The sequence below is a fragment of the Typopeltis vanoorti genome, chromosome 3 (genome assembly GCF_054136105.1).
Source record: "Typopeltis vanoorti isolate ZY-2024b chromosome 3, IOZ_Tvanoo_1.0, whole genome shotgun sequence".
NCBI classification, from domain to species: domain Eukaryota; kingdom Metazoa; phylum Arthropoda; class Arachnida; order Uropygi; family Thelyphonidae; genus Typopeltis; species Typopeltis vanoorti.
Window position 1 is genome coordinate 51,005,014 of NC_143551.1, and position 26,388 is coordinate 51,031,401.

At 35.8% G+C, this 26,388-nt stretch overlaps 1 protein-coding gene across 4 annotated transcripts in view; it reads left to right on the top strand.

The window, feature by feature from the left end:
- l(2)k01209 (uridine-cytidine kinase-like lethal (2) k01209) overlaps positions 1-26,388 on the top strand; it is a 269,918-nt gene that overhangs the window by 101,871 nt on the left and 141,659 nt on the right. For all 4 annotated transcript variants that reach the window (XM_090390605.1, XM_090390607.1, XM_090390608.1 and 1 more), the window contains one exon: positions 2,086-2,275. In XM_090390605.1, the coding sequence (XP_090246731.1) occupies positions 2,086-2,275 (190 nt within the window). The remainder of the gene's footprint in view (positions 1-2,085; positions 2,276-26,388) is intronic.

The following is a 26,388-nucleotide window of genomic DNA, read 5'->3' on the forward strand; positions in this document are numbered from 1 at the left end:
GAGACCTCTAGGGAGGCCATACTATTTGCCCCATGTGTCATACCTGTTCTTGAATTCATTCTTCATACTTGCACCCACAGAATCCAATGGCAATCCATTCCAATCATACACCACTCTATCAGAGAAAAAATCTAGCCCTCACCCCTTTCTTGACAGCATTCATTCTCAACTTCCAAGGATGCCTTGTCCTTTTCCCACCATCCATAAAATGAAAAATTCCACCTACTGAAATTCTGTATAAGCCTTTCAGGAGTTTTTAAGTGTCAGTCATATCACCTCCTCTTTCTCCTGTTTCCTCATGTCTGCTGCCTAAAAATTGTCAGTCTGTCTTTATGATCAGTATTCACAATCCTGATGTCATTTCTGACACGCTTTTTCCCTCTTTCCACTGTATCAGAATTGCCATGAAAACCAGGAGACCAGACCTGCATGCAATAGTCCAAGTGAGATCTTTTCAGAGCCTTGTAAAGAGGCAAAATGAATTCCTCATCTTAAATGTCATGGTTCATTTCAGCATTGCAGTTATTCTGAGTTGTATTTAGATTTTGCTACATGATCCTTGAACTTCAACTTCCTGTCTACTAAAACTCTAAGATCGCTAGCCTGATCAGTTTCTTCTAGCATAATCCCACTAATATAATACAACATCGTGATATTTAATCCTTTAAAATGTTTATAAAATGTTTTGGGAAACATTAATTACAGAGATCCCACTTTATATCCTAGTTCACCTACAAACACCCATAGGGGACTCTTCACCTAGATAAGACTTTAGTCACCCATGTATTTCTCTTAGTACTGTGTTGTATTTGAGTGTGTGTTACAAGAGTTATTTGTAGTCCCTGATGGTGTCTCATGATAGACGAAATATTGGAAGTCTTAAAATTAGTATTTAATCTTTTCTAAATGCTGTAAATATTCCATTAAGCCTTCAACACGATGTCCTCCCAGCAATTAAGTCTCAACACATGGTTTCAGACTACCGCTCACTCAAATGCTGACCACCTGTAGCTGATCTCTTTTCTTCTCCTACTTTCAGATTTTTCCCATACATCAACAAACCCTGCATATTCTAGCTATCAATGACATGATAGCCAGAATATGCAGGAAACCTCTCTTTCTGCATATTCTAGCTATCATGTCATTCATGTTTATTGCTGTTCTCTTCAGCTCCCTACTGTCATACCTTGTTTACACACAATTTTCTCTCTCACACACTCGGCACAGTTAGCCTAGTGGCTATGTGCTTGGATATGCGCTTCGCAACCATATGCTCGGGGAAGGAGTGTCCTGGGTTTGATTCCCGTCTATGGCATTGAGGAGCTTAAGGATCTTTCTCAGCTATAGCCAAGTTAGCTGAGGACAGCAGGTTTTTTCCCCCAGTTTATCTGGGATTTTCATCCTACAAGCAGGCAAACCGACCCCGTAAACACATGCAGGCTACAGTCATAGGATATAGTACTTGATCCCTCAATTAGGAGGGCTGAACCAGTTCTAAGGGGTGGTTGAGGAACAAGGGGGGGGGGGCTAGACGAATAAAATGAAACACTTCATGACATATTATGGCAAACATGAAAATTCAACATCATTGCTCAAGGTCATCATGGATACATTACATTTGTAATGGGGGAAAAAAATGACAATTTAAGAGGCTAATTTTTTTCCTCTAATGTATAGCGTATAGAATAAATACAATACATGCATATCTTATCAATTATCTGGTTAAATGTGTGTTCTCAGTGTGTTTGATGCTGCTTAGCTCACTGTAAGCTAAGTAGTATCAAATATATGCATGCCATTCAGATATCAATTAATGACTTTAGAAATTGCCTCTGGTTAATGGTTAGCTAGGCTAAAAAATGTTTTCTATTAATTTCTTTCTTGGTCTAATTCCAATAGAGGAAGAAATAAGTAAATTAAATTCTAAATTTTAAAAATTGTATTTATATAAACTCTTCAATGACTTTCACATGCTACTCTTTAGTTTTTGCTGGTTCTAATAAAAGTGCTTATATTTTACTTCGTCATTGTTTCAGCAATGTTGAATGCATTAATGAAACATTTATTTTGAAATCATTATTTTAGATGATGGACATGAAGGTATTCATTGATACTGATTCAGATATTAGGCTAGCAAGAAGGCTTAAAAGAGATATCATGGAAAGAGCTAGAGATTTAGAAGGTGTTCTGAAGCAGTATGAAAAATTTGTAAAACCTGCCTTTGATTATTATATTGCACCTACTGTAGTTCATGCTGATCTCATAGTACCCAGAGGTAAGGCATCCATGAAGCATCTACTACTCAGGGATAACTTTGATCATATGAATAAATAATATATATAAACATGCAATATAATATATAAATAAATACTAAGTATTCTTTATATCAACCTTGCCCGTGAACAGTTATAGTAATATTAGTGCTATAATTGGCTTGGAAACCTTGCTCTGGAGACAAACATGATGGTATACCATTAGGTTTTATATACTATCATGCCAATTCTATAAGAGATGGAGTTTTTAACTTCCATAACATGCACATTGATTGATCCGTGGATTTTCTCCACAGTACATAGCAGCACTTTATCAGATTTGTGGTCTGATAAAGACACTGGCAGACTTCAACTGGCTCTGCCAGTGCATAATTCAAAATATGCCTCTTATACCTCATCTTAATGTGGCATATGCATGATGGTGCACCAACATATACCAGCATTGTAAGACATTATTTTCAGTATACTTATCTTGGCTTTGGCAAGGATGTAGTAGCCTTAATTCATGGCTACCTTAGTCAAATTTTGTAACAAATTTCAGACCAATTGCAAGACTCAGTATTTTCCAGCATGTCTGACATTCAGTGATGCAGCATGAGAATCATGCATTCATGAAGGCTGAAATTTTGAACACTTATTACAATATCATTGAAGCAACATAATTATGGTGATTTTTTTTTTTTTTTTTTTTTTTTTTTTTTTTTTTTTTTTTTTTTATATGAACTGCAGAAAAGCATTTGCCACTCTGTGAATGGTTTCTATGATTTTTTATTTATTTTTTTTATTCAAGAAAAATCTTGCAGAAGGTATGCAAGAAGTTACCAAATCATTTCATGGAATCAGTATTATTCAAAATATAATACCTGAATTATTTCTGATAAATGTAAGAGAATGTCCAGAAAAGGAATGTCCCCTGTCTCCTCCAATCTCAAGGAAGAGAACATCTTTTCCTTGAGATTGGAGGAGATAGGGGACTTCCCATTGCCAGGTCAAAACAGTTGTGGGAAGAGTTTTTCACATTTAAAGTAATTGGATTGGTGGTCAACTCCCGAACCGTCAGTGAAGTCTAGAGCTTCAAGCAGGACGTTTGCATACAATGAAATGATGTCAAGACTGGCAAAGATGTTTGATGATGTGATAGAGATGTCAGATAGTTTCTGAACAAAATGTGATCGGTTCTTGATGGAGTCCAAATGTCAGATGTGGGTCAACCAATTTGAGTGATCTTTCGATAGGCCATCAGTAAAGTTGATTTGCATTGCGCACCAGTCAACATTTTAGATGCCGACCTATGAAACCAAGTAGACAATTTGATATGCTATGCTCATCATACAGTGCATTCTTATCCCACAAAAACTGGCAAATTAAAAGGTTTATTGTTCTTTACAACAAAAAGCTCACATACTGAGATCTCTCTGTCTGAGAGCAAAGTTATAGTGAACATCTGTAACGATTATTTAACAGAAATAGAAAATATCCTGGCAAAAAGATGTTAATTTTGCAGTCATTCCTGAGCATATTCCAAAAGTTGATTTCCTATGCAGTGTTTGAAAAGGCTCTTAGTTCTCTGCCACAAGATATTGCTAATGATATTAGATTACAGACTCCTCCACTGGACTACAGTCTTGGGTTAACTACAAAAAAAAAACCCAATGAACACCTGTCTTTAAAAAGAAAATTCAAGTCTGTGCATCCTTTAACTCCAAGGTTGTATAGGGTCTCAAAAAATCCACAACGCTGGTATAATCTTGACTAATAATGGATGGAATAAGTTTACCTACTTGTCTTATCCAAGCACCTCTCAAATTTGCTGACAAACCACATCCAACATTGACTCTTTCGTCAAGAAATCATTGCATTTCGTTCAGAAATTATCATCTTCATTATGTCATCAGACATCTTTGCCAGTATTGATGTTGTTTCACTGTACATGCACATCTTGGTTAAAGAAGTTCTAGATGGCATCAAAGACCTCTTCTCTCCTGATATCACTAGACTCTTTAACATTGTCTCGAATCTAATTACTTGAAACAGAACAAGCAACTGTTCAAACAACTTTTTTTTTTTCTGTATCCATGGGAAGATTCCTGCCAGCCCCCCATGTGCTGATCTCTTCCTGAAGAATTTTGAAAAAAAAAAAAAAAGTTTCTAGCATCAGCCAGTCCAAACCCTTGATGTAGTGGAGATGTGTTGATAATATTTTCATCATCGGGGGAAACTTAGCATTGCTGAGCTAAACAGGTTCCTTACCATAGTATTCATTCCACCAAAAAATAAAACAAGCTGAAATTAGTAAACTGGGAGATGGCGATATGGCACTAAAATTTAACAGAATGATTCATATTTTTAAGTCAATCCTCTTCTCAAAAATTGATAATATATTACACAATGAGTATTGTAAGGTATGCTGAGATTTATAAAATCTTGAAATCCAGTGTTACTGATGAAATAACCTTTTTATTTTTAAGCCACTTCCATTTTCCAGTAAGTGAAATGGTAATATTACATTAGGCAATTAAAATTCTGTACTACCTAAACTTTTGCAAACTTTAGCAAAATTAACAGATAGTGGATTCAAATCCACTGTCTGTTAATTAGAAAATAGATGCACCATCAACTCAGCACACAAGATCAGATAAAGTGGCTTAAAGTATAAATATAACCAGTTTTTTTTTCTTTTTTTTTCTTCCTTAACTGGATCATTATGTCTAGCATATAACAATCATTATATGTAGATGATTCAGATGTATACTCTACATCTGATTCAGATGTAGAGTATACAATTGGTGGGGATATCTTACAGGAGGATCCAGAAGTGATAGTGGACTAGGACCCAAAATTGTGAAGACAGTACAGTCAGTTATGGTAATGATATTGAGGACACTGATGTGTAGAAGAAGGATGTTATGGTTCCATCGTATAAGGCTTTACTAAGGTTTTCAAAAGGATGTTTTGAAACATCCTTTTAAATAGTTTCATCATATAAAGTTTTCAAAAGGATGAAAAGATATTGGAAAGGATCCAGAGATGATTAAGGGGGTTTATGGTCTCTGGAATGTTGAGTATGAAGAAAGATTGAGGAAATGCAATTTGCAGAGGCTAGTCAATGGAAGGAGATCTAAATTGTTAAGGGGTTATTACCATATTAACGTGGATTAGATTTTTCATAGAATTGTAAAAGACATGAAGAGAATGAGGCCATCCTCATCTGTATAAGGAAGGTATGAATGGGAATACTTTTTTTTTTGTTGTTGAGAGTAATTGATGATTGGAATGCATTGCCTGAGCGAGTGGTGAGTGTGGAGATGGTGATTGCATTTAAGGCAATGTATGATGAACTATGTGAGAGAGAAGGCCTTCATATGATGAGTCTAGACTCCATGGAGGTCTGATGATAATATCTTGGGCTTCATGTAGCCCAAGATATTATCTTTGCTAAATTCCCATTATCTTTGCTTCAAACATATGTTTTGAATTTTTCAATTTCCTAATTTCGTTTCCCATTCTGCTTAACGACTATATTACTTAGTTGTGCTTACACATTCTTCACTATTAATAATTCTAATGCTTTACTGATGCCATTTTTAACATGATTTTGCAATACTGCTATCTTCTGTTCAGTTTGTAATTTTCATTATCACAAATTCACAAGTATCTGCTGTGTATCCTCAGGCAGAGGGATGTATAGGATATTATAATACTACATGAAAAGTTGCATCGCTTAATCAGATAACTATCCATCATACTCAGAATTCTTATATGTACTCATGGGTATTCAAGATATTACGATAAGCTTACATAATTCCCTTTACACAGTTTTTATCCAAATCTGTTTTGTCTTCACTGAAAATAGCTGAAATGTTTTACATGTTCTATAGGCATTCATGATGCTGTTGATGCTTTCAATGTTCCTATTTTAATTGTTTTTATCTGATTTTCATACCAAATTTATTACTACCCAAGTAACTGCTACTCAATTTTATTTTGCATAGTGCATCTTATTTTATTTTTACAAAATAACTTTTGCTCAAATAATATATATTTGAGAAAAAAGAAAGGAAAAAAATTGAAAGTTTGTGCACAATTTGTTCTATATGCATTAAATGCTCAAAAGAAAAGCAAATGCTGCAGATCATTCATTACAGGTGACACAACACGTCATGGTGTTTTCAGTACAGCCCTGAAATTGAGCAGTAGGGTGCAGAATGGAAGTTGAAATTCTCTATCAAAGCAAAAAACATTTTACCGAGAGAGAGAGAGAGAGAGAGAGAGATCAAAAATTAAAACAGTATTGACCACTATCTACAGTAATGAAGGAACTGTGCACAGAGTTCATTCCAAATCCCACTGTTAATACCATCTACTATTTTGACATTCTGCTACAAATAATTAGTCATGTGTAACCTCAATGCCAAAAGGTGGTTAATTTCTTGTGTAACAGTCTTCCGGACAAAAAAAAAAAAAAAAAAAAATGTTTTTTTTTTTTTTAAAACAAATCTACATATTGTTTCATGCATTACATTCACCTGACTTAGTCCCATGTGATTTATTTTCCTTCTCAAAGCTCCACTGAAAGGCTGCTATTTTGATGACTTCAGCATCATTCAAAAAGCTACAATGACATCTTCGAACAGTATATCAAAAGTGGCCTTCCACAAGTTGTTCCAGTTGCTTTGTAACGTTATTTTTATTTTTTTAGCATTTGAACTTTGGAGAGAAGAGAGAATTACTGTGAATGAAATTTAAATATACATTGTTTAATTATTCAAATTAAGTGGATATTGAATCCAACATTTCAAAGCCGAATATAGAAACTACAAGAGTTTCGTGCCGAATATAGAAACTATAAAAGTTTCAGCTGATCCAAGTGTAAGCAAACCTTTCATAACAGGGTCAACTTGCAGTTTTCCGAACAAAAAAAAATTGTTTTTTTAAAACAAATCTACATATTGTTTCATACACTACATTCACCTGACTTAGTCACAAGTTACCCCTGTCATGAAAGGTTTGCTTACGCTTGGATCTGCCGAAACTTTTATAGTTTCTATATTCGGCACAAAACTCTTGTAGTTTCTCTATTCAGCTTTGAAATAATGTTGGATTCAATATCCACTTAATTTCAATAATTGTGCATTGCTGTAGTGAAGCCTTTTGGGTCTCTTATTTCAGTAATACATTGTTTAATTTTGAAACAGTGATATCGAAAATGAGATTGGTGCAAGAAATTGTTTCTTGCCCCAATCTCATTTTCCATTTGCCACACCATTTAGACATGAAGTAACAATGAGTCTGAAAGAATTAATTCAGAGCATCCAAAAAATAAAACCTGTTTTATCAAGAATAATAAACAATGAAAAGGAAGGGGAGAAAAGGAGTTATCTGCCAAATTAAATTAAAGATGCCAAGAAATTATATTATTGGTTTCATCCTTTATCCAAGTGTAAGCAAACAAAGTTTGTGCATGAAGTAACTTCACAACCGGACTACTGTATAGAGGCTAATGACGTCACATCAATTACCTTAGTATCCCATAATGCAAGGCACATATCTTTATATATATCCTGAATTTCTTTGGCATCTTTAATTTATAGCATAACCATGTGAAAAACTTTCAATGTCTATCTCTAATCCAGAGTGTTTTAGTAATAAGGTGTGGCACCTTTTGACTACTTTCATATGGGAAATATGACTTCTTCATGTTACACAATTTTTCAAAGTTGTATTTTATGTCACTATGGTAGTCTAGTTACATACTTGCGTCAAAAGTTTTGATTCTGCGATATGTAATTTCAGTAAGTACCAAATCCTGTTTATGAATTCTGTTAAGGTATTTACAGCCTTGATAGTGTTGAAGATTTATTTGAAGGCATGCCAGGAAAGTAGTTTTGTTTCTGCTAACTTTATTATTACTTTTAATAATCAATGCTTAGAATTTTGAGTTATCTGTAATAGATGAATGGCATCAGTCTTTGCATAGTGCCATGTGTTTGCAGTCATTTTTGGCTTGGGCATGGTTATGATTTTGACATAATAAATTTAGTTTAATCCTTTATCCCAGTGAGAGCAAACAAAGTTTGCGCCTGAAAATATCTTCAGAACTGAATAGTGTTGTACTATCTTACCTGGGTAAGTAGTACAACACCAGGCAACTCATAGCAAAGGTGGAGCAAGTTACCAACACTCCTATCCCAGTATCTTCCATAATGCAAAACACATCTCCTTGCAGATATGTATACTGTTATGCATTGAGGGATTGGCCACTACCCAGACTAGTTTAGACCTTTATTGAGGTCTCTTCAGTGGGAGCCAGGCCCAGAGTTTGAGATGCTAGGCAGAAGCAGCAGCAAGGTCATCTTTACCTATAGGAGTTGCCAAAAGGTTTGCCACCTTTTTTTATTAAATTACTCTGGATTTAGAGAAAGATGTTACCAAGTTTATTTTTCACTTGGTTAGACTATAATAAATTTGGTTTAATCCTTTATCCCAGTGAGAGCAAACAAAGTTTGTGCCTGAAAATATCTTCAGGACTGAATATAGTGTTGTGCTATCTTACCTGGGTAAGTAGTACAACACCAGGCAGCTCTGGGATAAAGGGTTAAACTACTGAATATAGTGTTATACTATCTTACCCAGGTAAGATAGTACAAGATAGTAGTACAACACCAGGGATAAAGGATTAAACTACTGAATATAGTGTTATATTATCTTGGAATAATATAAATATCTTAGAAGATATTTTCAGGTGCAAACTTTGTTTGCTCTCACTAGGATAAAGGATTAAATTAAATTTATTATAGTCTAACCTAGTGAAAAATAAACTTTCAATGTGATTTTGACAGTTTATGCAGTTCATCTTGGACTCATTTTGTGGACACTCGCTGAGCTTGTTTTCCTTAGAGAAGAATGAATGAACAAGTGGTTTTTTCCATACAGTCTCATGTATGATGGTGGAACTTATTGCAGTTGAAGCACCTCAGAAATCTTACATAGTTAGCACAATGGCAAATTCTCCAACATTTTCACACTGGTTTTCAGCAATTTTATTTTCAACATTGGATCAACTTCAATAATTAGGTTTCTATTGTTCATTTTTTTTTTATTTGTCATGATGAATTTTTGTGTAATCTCTGTATCCTCACTGTAGAGATCTTTGTTCTGTAGGTGTGCAGAGTTATTTGCATTATTCATATCTATTTCACTGGGTATGTCATATATAATTTGCCTTGGAAAATATTTCTTGCTGGAATTTGCTGCTAATGTGTCTTTGCATTCCTTAGACATTCCATTACGTAGTAAGTCACTGTCTGTCTTTTCTTTGGTTTTGATGAAGACTACTCTATTATTAATACTTTTAATTTTTCTTAAATTGTTTTATCTTTTTGACCGATATTTTAGTTTCTTCATTATTTAATTGAGTTATTGGTTAAACAATCACTTTAAAGCAAGATTTGTTTTCTGCTTCACCTTTGTTTTTTATTATTGTTTTTAACAACTTATGAATATAGCAGTTTGTTGATCTAAATTATCCTGCAACTGCTTGGTTGTGGTAGATTGTTCCTTAAATCTATGCTAATAGAAGTATCAGAAACAAGAGGGCGAGTTTGGAGCATTAGGTGCAACCTCTCATAAAGTTGTAGGCATTAGTGACAATTGACTAACAGCAGATGACGTAGTTACAGGTATAGAACGTGAAGGGTTTAATATTTTCAGGGAAGATATAGGATAGGTGTGTGGGAAGAGGGGTTACTGCTCATGATTGCAGATGAATTGGAGCCAAAACAAGGGATAGGTGGGAAAGTGGCTGTTCATTTGAAGCAGTCTGGTATGAGATCAAAGCCCCAGTAAGACAAAATATACAGTTGGTTGTTGCTATAGACTTAGGACTTCTGCTATGGAGATATAGACTGGAAGAAGGAAATGGAACTTATTCACCTGAGAGATAATTACTTGTGGAAGCATGTGATGAAGTGAACTCGGTTATAAGCTCTTCCAATCCTGGTTGAAAGTTTATTTTTCACTTGATTAGAATATAATAAATTTAGTTTAATCCTTTATCCAAGTGTGAGCAAACAAAGTTTGCACCTGAAAGTATCTTCAGGACTGGGGTAAGGTGGTACAACACCAGGGCAACTCCTTGCAAAGGTGGAGCAAGCTACCAACACTCCTATCTCAGTATCTCCCGTAATGCAAACACATCTCCTTGCAGATATGTCTAATGTTATGCATTAAGGGAAGGGCCACTACCCAGACTAGTTTCGATCTTTATTGAGGTCTCTTCAGTGGGAGCCAGGCCCAAGTGGAGATACCAGTCAGAAGCATTAGCAAGGTCATCTCTACCTATAGGAGTTGCCAATTGGTGTGCCACCTTTTTAATAAATTACTCTGGATTTAGGGGAAGACGTTGAAAGTTTATTTTTCACTTGGTTAGAATATAATAAATTTAGTTTAATCCTTTATCCAAGTGTGAGCAAACAAAGTTTGTGCCTGAAAGTATCTTCAGGACTGGGGTAAGGTGGTATCTCCACTTGGGCCTGGCTCCCACTGAAGAGACCTCAATAAAGGTTGAAACTAGTCTGGGTAGTGGCCCTTCCCTTAATGCATAACATTAGACATATCCGCAAGGAGATGTGTTTTGCATTATGGGAGATACTGAGATAGGAGTGTTGGTAGCTTGCTCCACCTTTGCAAGGAGTTGCCCTAGTGTTGTACCACCTTACCCCAGTCCTGAAGATACTTTCAGGCACAAACTTTGTTTGTTCACACTTAGATAAAGGATTAAACTAAATTTATTATATCCAATCCTGGTTATAGGATTGGAAGAGCTATCCATAATCAAGGTGGCCACATTGCCTCTGATTGGTCAAAGTGTATGTGGTCTTGATTTGGGTGATTGTAAAACCAAGGTGAATATTCTGTCAAGAAGGGGTATATGTGGAACTTAAAGAGACAGGTGATTATTGCAAGCTTAGGAGGAAGCTCGAATCTGTGCCATGGCATAAAATCAGCAAAAGAAGGATGTTAGTAGTAAAAGTAGCATGGGGAATAGTTACGGGGCATCTAGAGGAAGCAATATTAATTGTACACCTAAGATAAGGAGAGATAATCAGGTAGGAGTTAGATCAGGGGTCGGAACTTTTGTACCTATTACCCCAAAATATATTTATTTACGCTGACGTTACCCCCCCTTGATTTGAAAGGGAGAAAATCATAGATTATTTAAATTCAAAGGTTTATTGAATCTATTTATATGGAGAATACAATTATAAATATAAAAAGTATAAAATAAATGCTATAAAATAAATTAATATCCTCATTATGAAACAAAAGGATTTCTTTGAAAACTTTTTCACTTCAGGTTTTGGAGAAATGATGTTTCATTTTTGATACAATAACATCAAAATTGGGGCATTTTGATGACGGAGCAATTTGGATACTGTCTCCGGGGGTCCAGTCGATTTCTCTGATTTGTTTTCATGTTCATTAGAGTGGAAAATCCTTGTTCGCAAAGGTAGGTTGTTGCAAAAGGCAGCAACTTTTTGACTGCCTCGTGCAATTTTGAAAGCCTTTGCAGCTATTGACATCCAAAAATATGACAGATCTGCTTTGTTTTCAAATTCAATACGTGCTGCACTATTGGATCGAACTTCAAGAAGTGCCTCTGCCAACCCTTGAGGCTCTTTTGGTATATCAGCAATTTCACATTTAAAGGGATCTACAACCCAACTGACAGTATGTGAATCAAGATCTGGAAAGTAATCAGAGAACCGCTCTTTGAGTTTGGTAAGATGCCTTATAACTGTATCCTTGATGTCGTCAATAGTAATATTTTTGCAATCTTCCAAAAACAAAGCTAACTTTGGAAAGGCAGCTATCTTGTTTTGTTCTTCTTTCTGTCTCCAATATAAAAGCATTCGATCCAAATGCTGAAATCTTTTCTCTGGCTGAAATTATATTGATGTTTTTTCCTTGCAATTCTTTGTTCAATGCATTCGCATATTTAGCTGATATTCAAAAATATCAGCTAAATATGCGAGATGTGCAACCCACGAGGAGTTTGTAAACTTATCTGCGAGAATATGCTTTTGATCAACCATAAAAATTTAAGTTCAGTTTTGAGAGCCCACTTGGTTCAGAACATTTCCACGTGAGAGCCATCTCACTTCTGTATGATAAAGTAGATCTGTGTATTCAGCCTCACCATCTTTACATAATTCACGAAATAAAATAGTTGCATGTTTAGTGCATGTCCATTGACAATCTTGATATCATGCATGACGGCTTCCAGTGCAGGTTCCAAATGTTTCACATGCAGTGCTTGGCGATGGATCATACAGTGGTTAACTTCAATTTTTGGATTAATCTCTCTCACCAAAGCCGAAAAACCACTTACACGACCCAACATAGTTGGAGCTCCATCAGCAGACACAGCAATGCAGTCTTCCCACTTTAAGTTAACATTATTAAAGTATTCATTAACTTTATTGAAGACATCAATTCCATGAGATCGCAACTCGAGAGGAGAACAAAACAATTCCTCTTAAATTGCTGTAGCGAACATACACCATCGGCTGCAAATTACTACTGACATCTGTAGTCTCATCAAGCTGAATAACAAAGCATTTACTCTCTTTTATTGAAGAAATAACTTGTTCCCTCACATTTTCTGCTAAAATAGAAATCTTTTTTTTCACAACTTTTGCAGACAAGGGCACTGAATTTAGTTTCATGGCTTCTTTCTGACCACACATAATCTCTGCCATTTTCAAAGCTGCTGGTTTAGCCAATTCCTCACCAATAGGATATGGTTTCTTGTTTTGGACAATCAACCAGGCCACTTCAGCTAGCCTTTGATGCTGAACGTTGATCGAATGTACCTCTCAAGTTGCTGTCCAGTCTTTGTCTTTTGACAGACATTTCCAAATTTACAAAGTATTCCTGTGGTTTGGAAGACAGATGTGGGTGCAAATTATCCAAGTGTTGTTGACTCTTTTGAAGGATTCTGCAGTCAGTACTTTTAAACAGACAACACACTGTGGTTTCATTATTCCTTTGTCTTCTATTTGTGTAAACCCATAATTGAGGAACTCTTCCTGGTATATTCTTTTTCTAGTTGATGTCATCTGAAGGGTAAAAAGACAGTGATTGAATTTAAGTTTTTTAAAGTTCATTTAAATTTACAATAATTTAATTGGCAAACGTGGCACTAAGACATGTCCTCAAGATGAAGGCAGTATTTAATTAATTTATTGACCATCGAAAATTAATCGAGCAAGGAGAAAATATATTAATCAAATTATCGAACTAACATAAAACTAAAATTCTTGTACAGAGGCTTATACGCTGATTAGACATGATAACTAATAATTAAGGAATTTTATTAGAAATATAAATTAAATAAACTTTAATATATACTTTAATATAAATTATCCTACTTTGGCCAAACAGGCAGGACATCATGTATCAGAATCTCAGAACACAAGGATTACATCTGATTTCACCAGGCCACTCTGGGCTTGCAGACCATGCTCTGGATACTCGCCATAGAATAAGATGGAAGAAAGCCACAGTAATACACTGCAGCAAGTTCAAATATGAAAGACTATTCATGGAATCAGCCTCAGCCCTTAGGAACATGCCAAACCTCAACAAATTTGGATGCATGAGACTGCCCCAAATTTGGGAAACATTTATCAGAACTTCAGCCCAAAGGCCAAGAACTACCAATATAGCCCACCAGGGGGGCACCATCAGGACTTTAGGAAAACGGTAGCTTCCTAGCTTCTGTTCTCATTTGCTGTTATGTAGTACTTGTGCACTTGTCTTTGTATTAAGTTCCCAAGAAGATGGCAACATGACGTTTGCCGAAATATCGGAAAGTATATATTAAAGTTTATTTAATTTATATTTCTAGTGTACGCTGTCAATTCCTTAATTATTAGTTATCATGTAATGTGGCAAGTAAGAGGAAAAATGATACAGAACAATAACCTTAATGAGTGCTGATGGTCACAAGGTGACAAAAGCAGATAAAATAAAATAGTTGGGTTACTGAGTGACCACTTTACATGGTGTTATACTTGGGTTACACTTTTATTTTAATATTTGTGTTCATATATATATCTTTATATTTATCTTCTGTTCTGACTTACCTCCTTAAGTAATTAATCTAACATCAGTGAGTCATGTCTTAACTATAACTCTAGGCTAATAAGCAATTTTACAAGATGTGCATGTGTGCTATGAAGACAAAGGAAATGTCGTTAATTGGCACCAAGTCCTTTGTTTCAATTCTGGTACTGGTTCTTTTTTAATTTTAGGGAAAATTTATATTTATACTGCGCCATCCTAAAATGTATTTGATGAATATTTATTCATGGAACCAAAGTCTAGATCAGCACACTCTCGTAATTCTTAAACACTTAGCAGAGTATTCTCAATTAATCTACTGTTAGGATTTATCTCGCAGTCGTAGCCCCCTATTTTATGTTTGTTATTCTTACCTCCTGCCTTGGTTCAAATTTTTATGAACGGTTCAGTAAAATGAAAATCAGGCAAGTCTTCATATTCATTTCAAAAGAAATTAACATTTAATTCACTGAATAGACATAATACATGTTATAAGAAATTTTTACTGAATAAAATTAATCTTGCTATTATTGGGAAGCGAGTAGTTTCACTTATGATTGCTAAATCTCCTTTAACATATTAGATCATAATTTCATACCATTAATTCTAACAAAGATCTAACTCTCATAACTGGTAATTAGTTTACGGAATTAACAACGCATATAAAGTATATTAATTAAAGGTAACTTTAATAAATAACTTCTGTATTTCGGCAACGTCACGTTGCCATCTTCAGGAACATAAAGATATGGTATGTGCACGCAGGCACTAATAAAAGCAAATGAGGAAGAAAGCAAGAACCTAATATTGTTCCTAAAGTCCTAATGGTGCCCTCTGGTGGGCTAATTTGATTGACTTGGCAGTTGGGCTGAAGTTCTCAAAATGTAAGTCTCCCAAATTTGGGGTAGTTTCATGCACCCAAACTTGTTGAGGTTAGGAACGTTTTTTAGAGCTGCTGAAGATTCCTTGAATAATCTCTCGTATTTAAACTTGCTGCGGTGTATTATTTTTGTTTCTTCCAACCAATTCTATGGTGGGTATCTAAGGCATGGTCTGCCAGCCCAGAGCGGCTGTACTGGTGGAACCGGATGTAGTCTTTCTGTTCTGAAATCCTGATATTTGTTGTTCTGCCTGTTTGGCCAAAGTAGGACAGTTTGCAGCTGCAAGGGACCTGTTATACACCAGGTAGGTCTAGGGGAAGTGGTTGGTCTTTGGTAGAGCAGATAAGGGATGCCAACTTTTTATATGGTCTGTAACAAGAAGTAAGGTCATATTTTCTGAGGATATTGGTTATTTTTTCAGAGGTGCCCTGGATGTAGGGGATGGTGATAGATTTGGTGTAATCTTTATTGTGGAAGGGGGGGGGGGGGTTGTGGTTTACTGGTTTGAGTATTTTTTGGATTTTTTTGAGGTTATAGCCATTGGCTAAGAAAGTGTTGTGGATGTGGTTTAGTTCAGTAGTTAGGGCCTCGTCATCTGAGCAGATTAATTTTGCCCTGTTATATAGTGTTTTTATAACCCCATATTGTTGTGAGGGGGGGGGGGGGGATTGCTGGTGAATGTATCTGCCAGTGTGGGTGGGTTTTCTGTAAACAGAGAAAACCAAAGATCCATCAAGCTGGCGGGTGATTAAAGTGTCTAGGAAGGGGAGGGTGTTGTTTTCCTCTTTTTCTAAGGTGAACTGGACTCTGGGGTGTTGGTTGTTTAAGTGTGTTAGGAAGGAGTAGAGTGAGTCTGGGCCATGTGGCCAAATAGCGAACACATCATCCACGTAACGAAGCCAAATAGTGGGTTTTTGTGGGGCGAAGTTTAAGGCTTTCTCTTCAAAGGTCTCCATAAAGAAATTGGCGAAGGGTGGGGAAAGTGGTGAACCCATGGCTGTCCCCTCTATCTGTTTGTAGAACTTTCCTTGCCAAACGAAATAGCCTGAGTTCATTGTGAACTGAAATAGGGCTGAGATATTGGGAGGAAACTTGGCTTGGATGAGCTCTAGGGTTTCTTTGAGTGGGACATTAGTGAATAGGGGGGAGACGTCAAAATTGACCATTATGTCAGTGTGTTGGAGTGAGAGGTTTTCTATACTGGCTTTAAAGTGGGCTGAGTTTTTTATGTGTGATGGTGTGTTGCCAGTATAGTGTGTGAGCATTTTGGCTAAATGTTTGGCTAATTTATGTGGGAGAATCAATGCCATCCACTATGGGATATAATCTCATCTATATATGACACCATTAAAGACTATTCTTTCTATAATTCACATACATTCACAATTATTTTCACACTATTATTACAATTAAAAGTATATAGTTCCTAAGTTTCATCAGCATAACTCCTAAAGTTCTTTCAATGAGGGCTTAGTCCTGAGTTGAAGATTTTACCTATATCTAATTATTGTTTCCTACACAATTTTACATAACAAGAGTCTACATTACCAGTAGTTGGGGATGCACTAGGCCTTCATGTGTATCCCTACAGCACCTTCAATTTTCAGATTACTTTCCTGATTTACCTCAGCTTTTCTACACATCAGTTGAATTCGAACTTGACACATCACTGACGGAGGAAGCAATTCTGGCTCCCCACTCGCTCATCAATCGGCTGGGCATGGGTCTTCGATCTCCGGTGTGATCTGGAACTTTATCGTGTCAGGTCATTTCATAGCCTAGAACTGCCCATGGATACTGCCGCTTGCTGCGATGACCTCACAATGGACTTCTCTGCTGATGACCACTCCAGTACAGGGAACAAGAAAAAAGCCATGAGCTGACGCCACAGCGCCTTTTAAAATGCGCGCCCTATGTTTCTTGCCTACATCATCCTGATTTCTCCCTTTCCTTACGGCGCGTCACTCCTTTCAGCACCTAGCGCCAATCTCTCCTCTAGCGTGCTCTTCGGAGGACATCCGCGTGCGCATTCTATTAGGTGCACATGTATGACTTCAGGCCATTGCTTTATAATCGGATTGTCCTTTGCCTTCAACATTGTAACAGCACTTACATAGATTACACATAGTTTAAACTTCACAAAACGCTTAATTATTTTCAATATGATGCATGAGGTAAAACTTTCTTAAATATGAACATAACTGATAAATTGCAATTGGTTATTTTTCGCTTGATATAGTAATACTGGCTCCCGAATCGATAAACTGTGTTAAATCTGAATGAAAGTAAAGGTTTTGACTTTTCCTTTCATTCAGAGTATAACAATGGGTATATCATCCAAATGGGGCTACTGCTTTAACATATGTGATAGAGACTGATGTGGAAACAGAGGTGGATGAATTAAATCTTCTTAGGATATTGCAGAATCTCAATGTAAATACAGTTGCAGGATTAGCTTGTCTTTTGAGGGAATGTGCAGGGAAACTGGCAATGCCCCTGACTAGGCTCTTTAATTTTAGTCTCACCTCTGATAGTCCCAAGAGAGTGGAAAGAGGGCAAAATAATTCCCTTGCATGAGGGAGGTTCTAAGACTGCAGTAGCAAATTATAGACTAATCAGTATCTCAAGAGTAGTAAAAGTACTAAAAAAATTTATCAAAAAAAAAATTCAGGAATGGGTGGATAAGAATATGATACACTATTAGGGGCAACATGGCTTTGTTAAGGATTGGTAATGCCTTAGTAATTAACTAATTTTTTATAATAGTAACAGCTGAATTGGATATATAAGGGGTGCTTAAGGGTCAAAGCTGTATAACTGAGAGGAGACCTCCACATAGCCTTTAAAGGAATGCAGAGAACCGACCAGGGCTTCTGACCTAATGTCCAATCCTCATCTTCTCGTGGTGCACTGTGTTGGGTATCTACCTGGATACTGAACGAACAAGGATGGGCTGGCAATTTGGGATTTAGCCAACCAAATTGTATTCTTATTGGCTTAAACCAATATACAAAATGATGGTACAACATGACAAAATTTCATGCCGGCTGGGGCATCGCCCGGTTAAACAAGCCCCCCCGTTGTTTTCGCCAGGGAACCAGGGCGAACAGCGAAAAGTCAGCTACTGGAACAAATCTGAAAGCACACCCCAACTCAACATCACCAGAGCTAAAGATCGGTACTATCAACATAAGAAGCCTGAATGGCAAAGAAATGGAGCTAGCTGAGGAATTAGATAAGTACCAGATGGACATAATAGGAGTGACTGAAACAAAAAAAGACAAAAACTGGTGAGATCTTTCTGAGCAATAAATACAAAATGTTATATTCAGGCAATGACAATCAAGGAAAAGGAGTAGCCATAGTATTCAACACAAAATACGAGGCTAATCTTCTTGAATGGCAGTCAGTCTCAAGTAGAGTAATGTGGGCAAATATGAGAATAGGGAGCTGGACGATGAGACTTATTTGTGCCTATGGTAAATAAGCACCATTTGAACAGTGTTAAATCCAAATATACAGTGTAAAAATAGAATTGCTTTTGTTTTCTCAACCGTGTTATTTCGAAATTGTATAATAACAGTGTAAAAGAGAATTATTCAGTTTGCTGATGATTCAAAATTAGACATAGTAATAGTTAATCAGGGTGATGTGGAGAGATTGTTGGATGATTTAAATAGATTGTCAGTATGGGCAATGGGTGTCAGTTTAATGTGAAGAAATGTAAGTTATTCATTTTGGGATAAATAGATTACAAGCTGTGTATCGCATTAATGGCACTGTACTCCAGGAAATAGATGAAGCTAGAGAATTAGGGGTGGTGGTAGACAGAGAGTTAAAGTTTAGAGGACATATTGCTAAGGTAGCTCATAAGATTACTTGGCTATTGAAAAAACACATTAACAAGTAGGGATAAGGAAGTTCTTATTCCTCTTTCTAAGGCCCTGAGATGTCCACATCTGGATTACTGTGCTTAAGTCCTGTCTCCTGGGTTCTTGGGAATGAGGATGCAGTGGAGAAGATTCAGAGGCAAGTGAGCAAGATGGTAAGTGGTCTGTGGAATGTTCCCTATGGGGATATATTGAGAGTGGTTGTGGATTGTAGAAGTTGGTTCAAAGGAAAAAAAAAGGTGGGGGGGATATGATAGAAAAATTTAAATTACTTAAAAGATTCTATAAGATTGATGCAGGGGAAATGTTTTAGCAGTTGACTGGACGTTGAAGAAAGGTGTGGTTAGTAGGAGTGTGGAATGAGTTGCCAGAATCGGTTGAGTGCTTTAACTCTTAATGGACTCGAGGAAAGGTATTATAGATTGTGTGGATAGTTTGTGTCTCTTGTGATGAATCTTTGAACTCCGTGGGAGTGTTATATTATAATAATTGCTTTTCTTTCATTTTTCGTTTCGTTGAATATTCTTCTAGTTCATTCACTGCAGTTAGTATGCCCTTTTTTAAAAATTTTGAAATTGTCACTTTTTCAATGTTATGAAGCAAATAGAGGTCTTTATCACACTATTTTGTTGCATTCTATTATCTTAGGGGTTTTCTTTTAATTAAGATTTTAATACTATGTTTGGACTTGAGCTCCTAAGTTTCTCTAAGGTACGAGTTAAAGAAAATTGTACTTGCAGATTTGCTGCTGCTTCCCAGAAGTGACATCTCCATTGACTTGACCTTCAGATGACTGTTGCTTGTGGCTTGTGATCTCCCAGAGGAAGTTGTGTGTGTGTGTGTGGGGGGGGGTCTGGTCATTGCTGTAGCAGCTGATCCTATGGTGAGAGGGAGATGTTATGGTAAATGGTAGCTGAACAATGGACGCAATCTCAGTTGCTGTATTTGGACCAAAAGGGGTAGAATCAAAAAATCCCTCATATGTTCTTAGTATAATGAGTATATTACTCACTGTTAAGAAGAACACTGCACAGTCAGTACTAGATTCATTACATTTTCTTGTTTAATACTGCACAAAGTTGAGATTCAGAAGAGGAATGAGCAGAGGCACATCCAAGCACACTGTGTTGTCTTGTCAGGATTTTGTGTGTGTGTGTGTGTGTGTGTGTGTGTGTGTGTGTGTGTGTGTGTGTTTGTACAGTAATTGTCTCCTTAATTTACCATAAAGAATCCATGATAGGGTTGGCTTGCATAACTCACATGGGAAAGACACCTAGATTCTAATTCTGTTTGTGTTGAGAGCGATTTTTTTATTACAAGGCTACCTGTGACCTTATTGCATTATTGCCACAGTGGTTCTTGTTTTTATAACAAACTGTTTAAGGCAATAGTTCTCCCCCCCCCCCCGCTCTAACATTGTACTTTTTCAAGCCACTTCAGCGTTTTGTAATCAGGGTGCTGGGCTTTAAGGCCTATGAAGATGTTTTAGCAAAAATTCAGTTTATAAAAGCTAAGCTGTTTGGCCATAACAGGCTACTAGCCTTATGAATGAATAGATGTTATTTTTCACTTTCTTGGATTTGCTGTTGATGTTCAGAAATCTATGGCCAGTTTCTTTGAGTTATTTTTAAATACTACAGAAATAATAGGTTATGAATTCACCTTACATAATGAATGAAATCAGTATGCTCTTCAATATTCAGTGAATTTCTATTTTTATATATTTAGAATAGATTATAAATAAAAAGAAAGTAATAATATATTCATATCAGTATGCAATATCAGTGGTTCCCAAACTTTTTTAAATAACCACCAAACTTGTTCATGTTTGCCAAGCTCCTACCTCCATTAATGTTAGTTTCTTCCTTTCAAACTCTGGAAGAGATAATGAATTCACAACTTAAAAGTTGAGCTGCCTTTGCTAACTTTCTCTTAACTCAGAGAACGCTAACAAAGAACATTTGAAAGATTTTTTTTAGTGATGATCCTGTCCATTAAATGTTTCAAACTTATTATATTAGTACCTTTTAGCGGACTATAAGCTACACATTCTGGAAATCCCACTTTAGCAACCAAACTTGGTATTGTCAAGTAACCTCAGGATTATACAAAACAGAGTACAGATCTCATACTAAGTGATGAGAATCATCTTCCACTTACATACACAAACATTCATATCACAATTGGGCTCAGTCTTTTGCTCGGATTTCAGAGACATTATTGACTTGGCAAATCAGTCCCATTAATTACAGGCAATTAATTTAAAGCCTATGATTACTGCTTTTTTTTTTTTTTAGCTACCTTGATAATTTTTTGTGGCTGGCTATGTATAGCTTAAAAAAACATCCAGCCTGATCGGCCAAGATGTTTACCTTTACCATCCTTTACCCTTTTTTTACCTCTTTTTTTACCTTTCCAACCAGTAGGTCATGGGTTTGAATCCCACCACTGGCATGAATGTTTGTTAGTGATGTTCTTTTGGTTGGAGATGAATTTTATTGTCTGGTGTGTTACCACCATCCTGCTTATTAAAGGCCTAAAGTGGAATAAAAGTTCCATGTTTGGTCTCTAAACAGATTTCTAGACTATTTAACCCATAGCCCATCACAGGATTAATGTATAATATCGAAACAAATATAAATTTAATCACTTAATAAATCAGGTATTTTAGAAAGAATTAAGTGAAACAAAAAGGCACTCTGGTTTAACCCTTTAACTGCTGAGAATGTATTATTACGGGCTCGGAAATACATGCCTGCTGTGCTGAGCACGTATATGTACGGTTGTACATAAATTAAGTAATTTGCATAATCAAGTGGACACCCCTTGATTATGCAAATTTTATAAAACTATTATTGCCATTTTTGTGAGTGAACAAGTGTATATCAAGAATGTATGACTGTCTGGACTTCTTACGTCAGTAAGAATTTTAATTGATTTTATTTATAAATTTTTTGCAAAATTAATTCAGCACTTAGACAATGTCAGTAGAATATAAAATCAGCAGTTAAAGGGTTAAAAATAAGATAAAAATGAATAACAATTTGGCTAACTGTTCAAGACAGATATTACATGCCAGGAAAAATGTGCAAAAAATAAAAGAATCTGTTCAAGAGCAACATGGGACATAATGAAACGTAATATACGAAAAGGTTGTTAAAAAAATATTAAAACTTATCCATGCCAAAATGTCTGATACATCTTGGAATGGATAAGTTGCCACAATCATCATTAGATTACTGATATGCATCAAGGTGGAGTAGGGGATCTACAGGATACTTATAATAGTTCTACCTGAAAAGGTCATGTTATTACCAACTTCCTATTGATAGTTATCATCCAAATTAGTTTGATCTGTCAGGATTCCATTATCTCATATTTCAGTCTTCTGAAATACTAACTGCATCAGTCTGCTCATATCTTGGTCATCCTTTAGGTTTTTCCCAGAGAATGACCAAGATGCCGGCTTGGCTTGCCGAGTGGTTAGTGTATCCGCTCTCCAACCAAAAGGCTGCGGGTTCGAATCCCGCCATGGACATGGATGTTTGTGATTGTCTGTGAAAATACTAGTAGTGGTTGTCGGTAGTATATGGCATTGGTATAGACGATGATCGTTGTGTTTGGTGAAATGAGTGGTAGAGACGGAGAGTTGTAGAGTAGGTGATCTCCCTCGATGAGCCTTTGGACTCCCTGGAGGTGTTACGTAATAATAATAATAATAATAAAGATATCATCTGGTAGGTACATGGGCATCAAACAAATGATTTGCTAACCTTTCATTTCCCATTCTGATTAAGTGACCATTAACATCCATAAATCTCTGCTCGCACATTTCTAAATGTTAACAACGTTGAACTCTTAATATCTTCATTTTTTAATATGAGGTTCCATTGATACTATCTTTTCATGCCCTTATTTTTTTCACAAAATTCATATCTGTGTGATACCCAGTCTGATCAACTGTTTTCTTTATAACCTTAGCTCTCGGATCCATATCAGATCCAATCAACCTGGTTTGAACACTCTTATATGACTACTGTAGTGTTTGGACTAATTTTTCTCTTATTCCATATAAATTTATTTAGTTCACTCCTGTCATACTAGGTTTGCTTATTTTGCTGTCTGTTTCCATATTTAATTTGCTCTTCACTAAAAATGTGTCTAAAGGGGTGAAATGTTTTGCTTGTTCTGGAGGGTTCGTATTCAGTATGCAGCAAATGTGTCCGTCTTCCTGCATATTTTCATAGTCTGTCTTTTTATTGCTCATTTGCATATTAAAATTGCTACAGCAGTTACCCAGTTTAGTTAAGGAATCCCTTAGACTTCCACTATATTCATTCAAGAGTATAGTATCATATGCATAGAGCTGAGATTAATACATCCAATTTTGATAATTAGACCTAGAACTTGGTTCATAATGAACAACAGTGGAGATAATGTGCACTCTTGTCTTAATCTTCTGTACTGCCTTCACCTTGTAACTGATGTCTTATAACTCAAATGCAGACTGTGTTGCTTGATATAATTGTAGCATTATGAATTTTCCTTTTGCACTTTGTTATGTCTTTTCCATATTATCTACAAAACTTAAACATTGTTAATTCCAATGATTTCCCAATTACTTGTCTTAAAATGAAAATTGGCTCTTGCTCTTTGACCTAGCCTCAGCCTGTTTTGTTCTCCAAGTTTCTATTTCACAATTTTTCTTAGCCTCTTCTCATATATGTTAGCATAAATCTTATCTGGAGCACTCCATAGGGAAATTACTTTGTAATTTTCACATTGTTCTGTTTCTCTTTTTATAGGTGGATACTATTACATCTTTATTCCAATCATTTGGAATTTTGCCTTTTGACCAGTCCTGAGTTATGCAAAGCAGCCTCTGTAAAACTTTTCTCTCCACATTTCAGGTTTTTAGTGGCTTTTTTTTTTTTTTTTTTTTTGTACCTCTTGAGTATTTTCTGTAACTATTGTCACTTCTTGCTTCATTTGGCAATGTTTCAAAATTATCACTACAGACATATAGAATATCTTTACTTTCAGTTTTCATGCCACCTTTATCACTCTGATAACTCTCGCACTGCTTCCCCCCCCCCCCTCCATTTGTTTTTTCCAGTAGATTCCAGAACATTTTGCCACCTTTATATTTATCTTCTATATTGTTACTGAAGCCTTCACATAACTTCTTAGCTATTTTTGCTTCACATTCTTAAATTTTTCTGTATATTCTCTCAGAGCATATACTGACTTTCTCACTCAGAACTTTTGATATGCTTTGTTCTTTTCCATGACCTTTTGATTTCTATTGTGGAGTTGTGAATATTCTATCCTTGCAAGATAATTTCATCATATGTTTCCCTTTATGAAGCAGTTTTCTTTAGACTGCTGAATCTCCATGGTTTAGTTCTTGTTTTCAAACTTTCATTATTCTTGTATAACATATTTGTATATTTTAGTCTACAATTCACCTCTGAAAGCTGCATGACTGAGATTCTTTTTTTAATCTAGCTTTCTTATATATTTTACTTTTTTATACTTATACTCAGGGTGCTTAAGAGTCGAAGCTGTATGACTGCGGAGAACTGACTGGGGCTTCTGACCTAATGTCCAGTCTTAACCTTCTCTTGGATACTGAACGATTGATAATGGGTTTGGAATTTGGGATTTAACTGACCAAATTGTATTCTTATTGGCTTAAACCATGTAAAATGATGGTGACAGAATTTCATGTGGCTGGGCACCTTGTTCGGTTAAACAAGCCACTTGTTTTTATCAGGGAACCAGGGCGAACAGTAAAAAGTCATGTACTGGAACAAATCCCAGAACATGTCCCAACTCAACATCAACAAACTTCAAGATTGGTATTATCAATCTAAGAAGTATCAATGGAAAAGAAACGAAACTGGCAAGAAAATTGTATAAGTGACCAATCGACATAATACGCATGACTGAAACAAAGAAGACAGAAACAGGTGAGATCTTTCCAAGTGACAAATGCAAAATGTTATATTCAGGGAAAAGAGGGAGTAGTCATAGTATTCAACATTAAATATGAAAATAATCTTCTTGAATGGGAACTGGACAATGAGACTTTTGTCGCTATGATCCCATAGGCGTAGTAGAATTGGAGGAATTTTTTGAGGCTTCAGAGAAAGCAACTGACACAATGAAGAAAGAAAAGTTGGTCCTCGTTGGAGATATAAATAGCAGAGTAGGAAATGACTTAGACATACAGAAATATTTTGGGAAGATTTTGAGAAAAGAGCAAAACATAATAATGGTAAATACCTGTTGGATTTCTGCTCAGGACATGGACTGGTTATTACTAACACAATGTCCCAACATATAAATGTGTATAAATTCACATGGAGAGAAGAGGCAAGGAATAAATAAAGGCTCATTGATTATGTTATAATTGATAGCAATGTTTCCCTACTGGTCCAGGACACACAAGCATACAGAGAATTTGAAATAGGAAGTGAGTGTTATTTAGTTTTGAGCAGGATAAAATTGAATTTCATATTGAAAAGAATTGTGTGTAAGAAAGTTTTAAAATGAATCAAGGTTAAGAAGCTTTTGGAGGTGAACTGTAGATTGGAATACACAAATATCATTGAAGAAGAAATGAGTTTGAAAATAAGAACCAAAACTTGGAAATTTAGTGGTAAATCTTGAAGAAAACATTGATTGATTGAGCCAGAGAATGGGGTGAAGTTGTCTGTAAGGATAGAAAAATCAGAACATCAATGTATTCAGGAAGTCAGAGGCAGTGAAGGAAAAGAAGAAAGCATGTTGAAAGTTCATGGCAAATAAGTCAACTTGTGCTCTTAGAGAATACAGAGACAAATGTAAGAAATCTAAACACTGTGTAAAACTGCTTAACCAAAAGTCATGGGAAGACTTTGGTAAGAACATAGAAAATAAATATCAGGAAGGTAGCAAAATATTTTGGAGTCTTATAATGAAGGTTTATTTTCTTGATCCTGAGAATTAGTAATAATATTTTGGTTTACAGATATCAAGTGCTGATCAATTTTATTAACTTAACCAACTAGCTTTGCCAAACTTTAACTGTTGGCATCTTCAGGGCACTTACATATAGGCTGAAACAATCTCACAATTATGTGTAACTATAAAACTGACAAGAATAACTGTAAAAAACTGACTAGAATAATTACAAATAAAATAGTATCGAACGTGCCTGAAACACATAGCGTG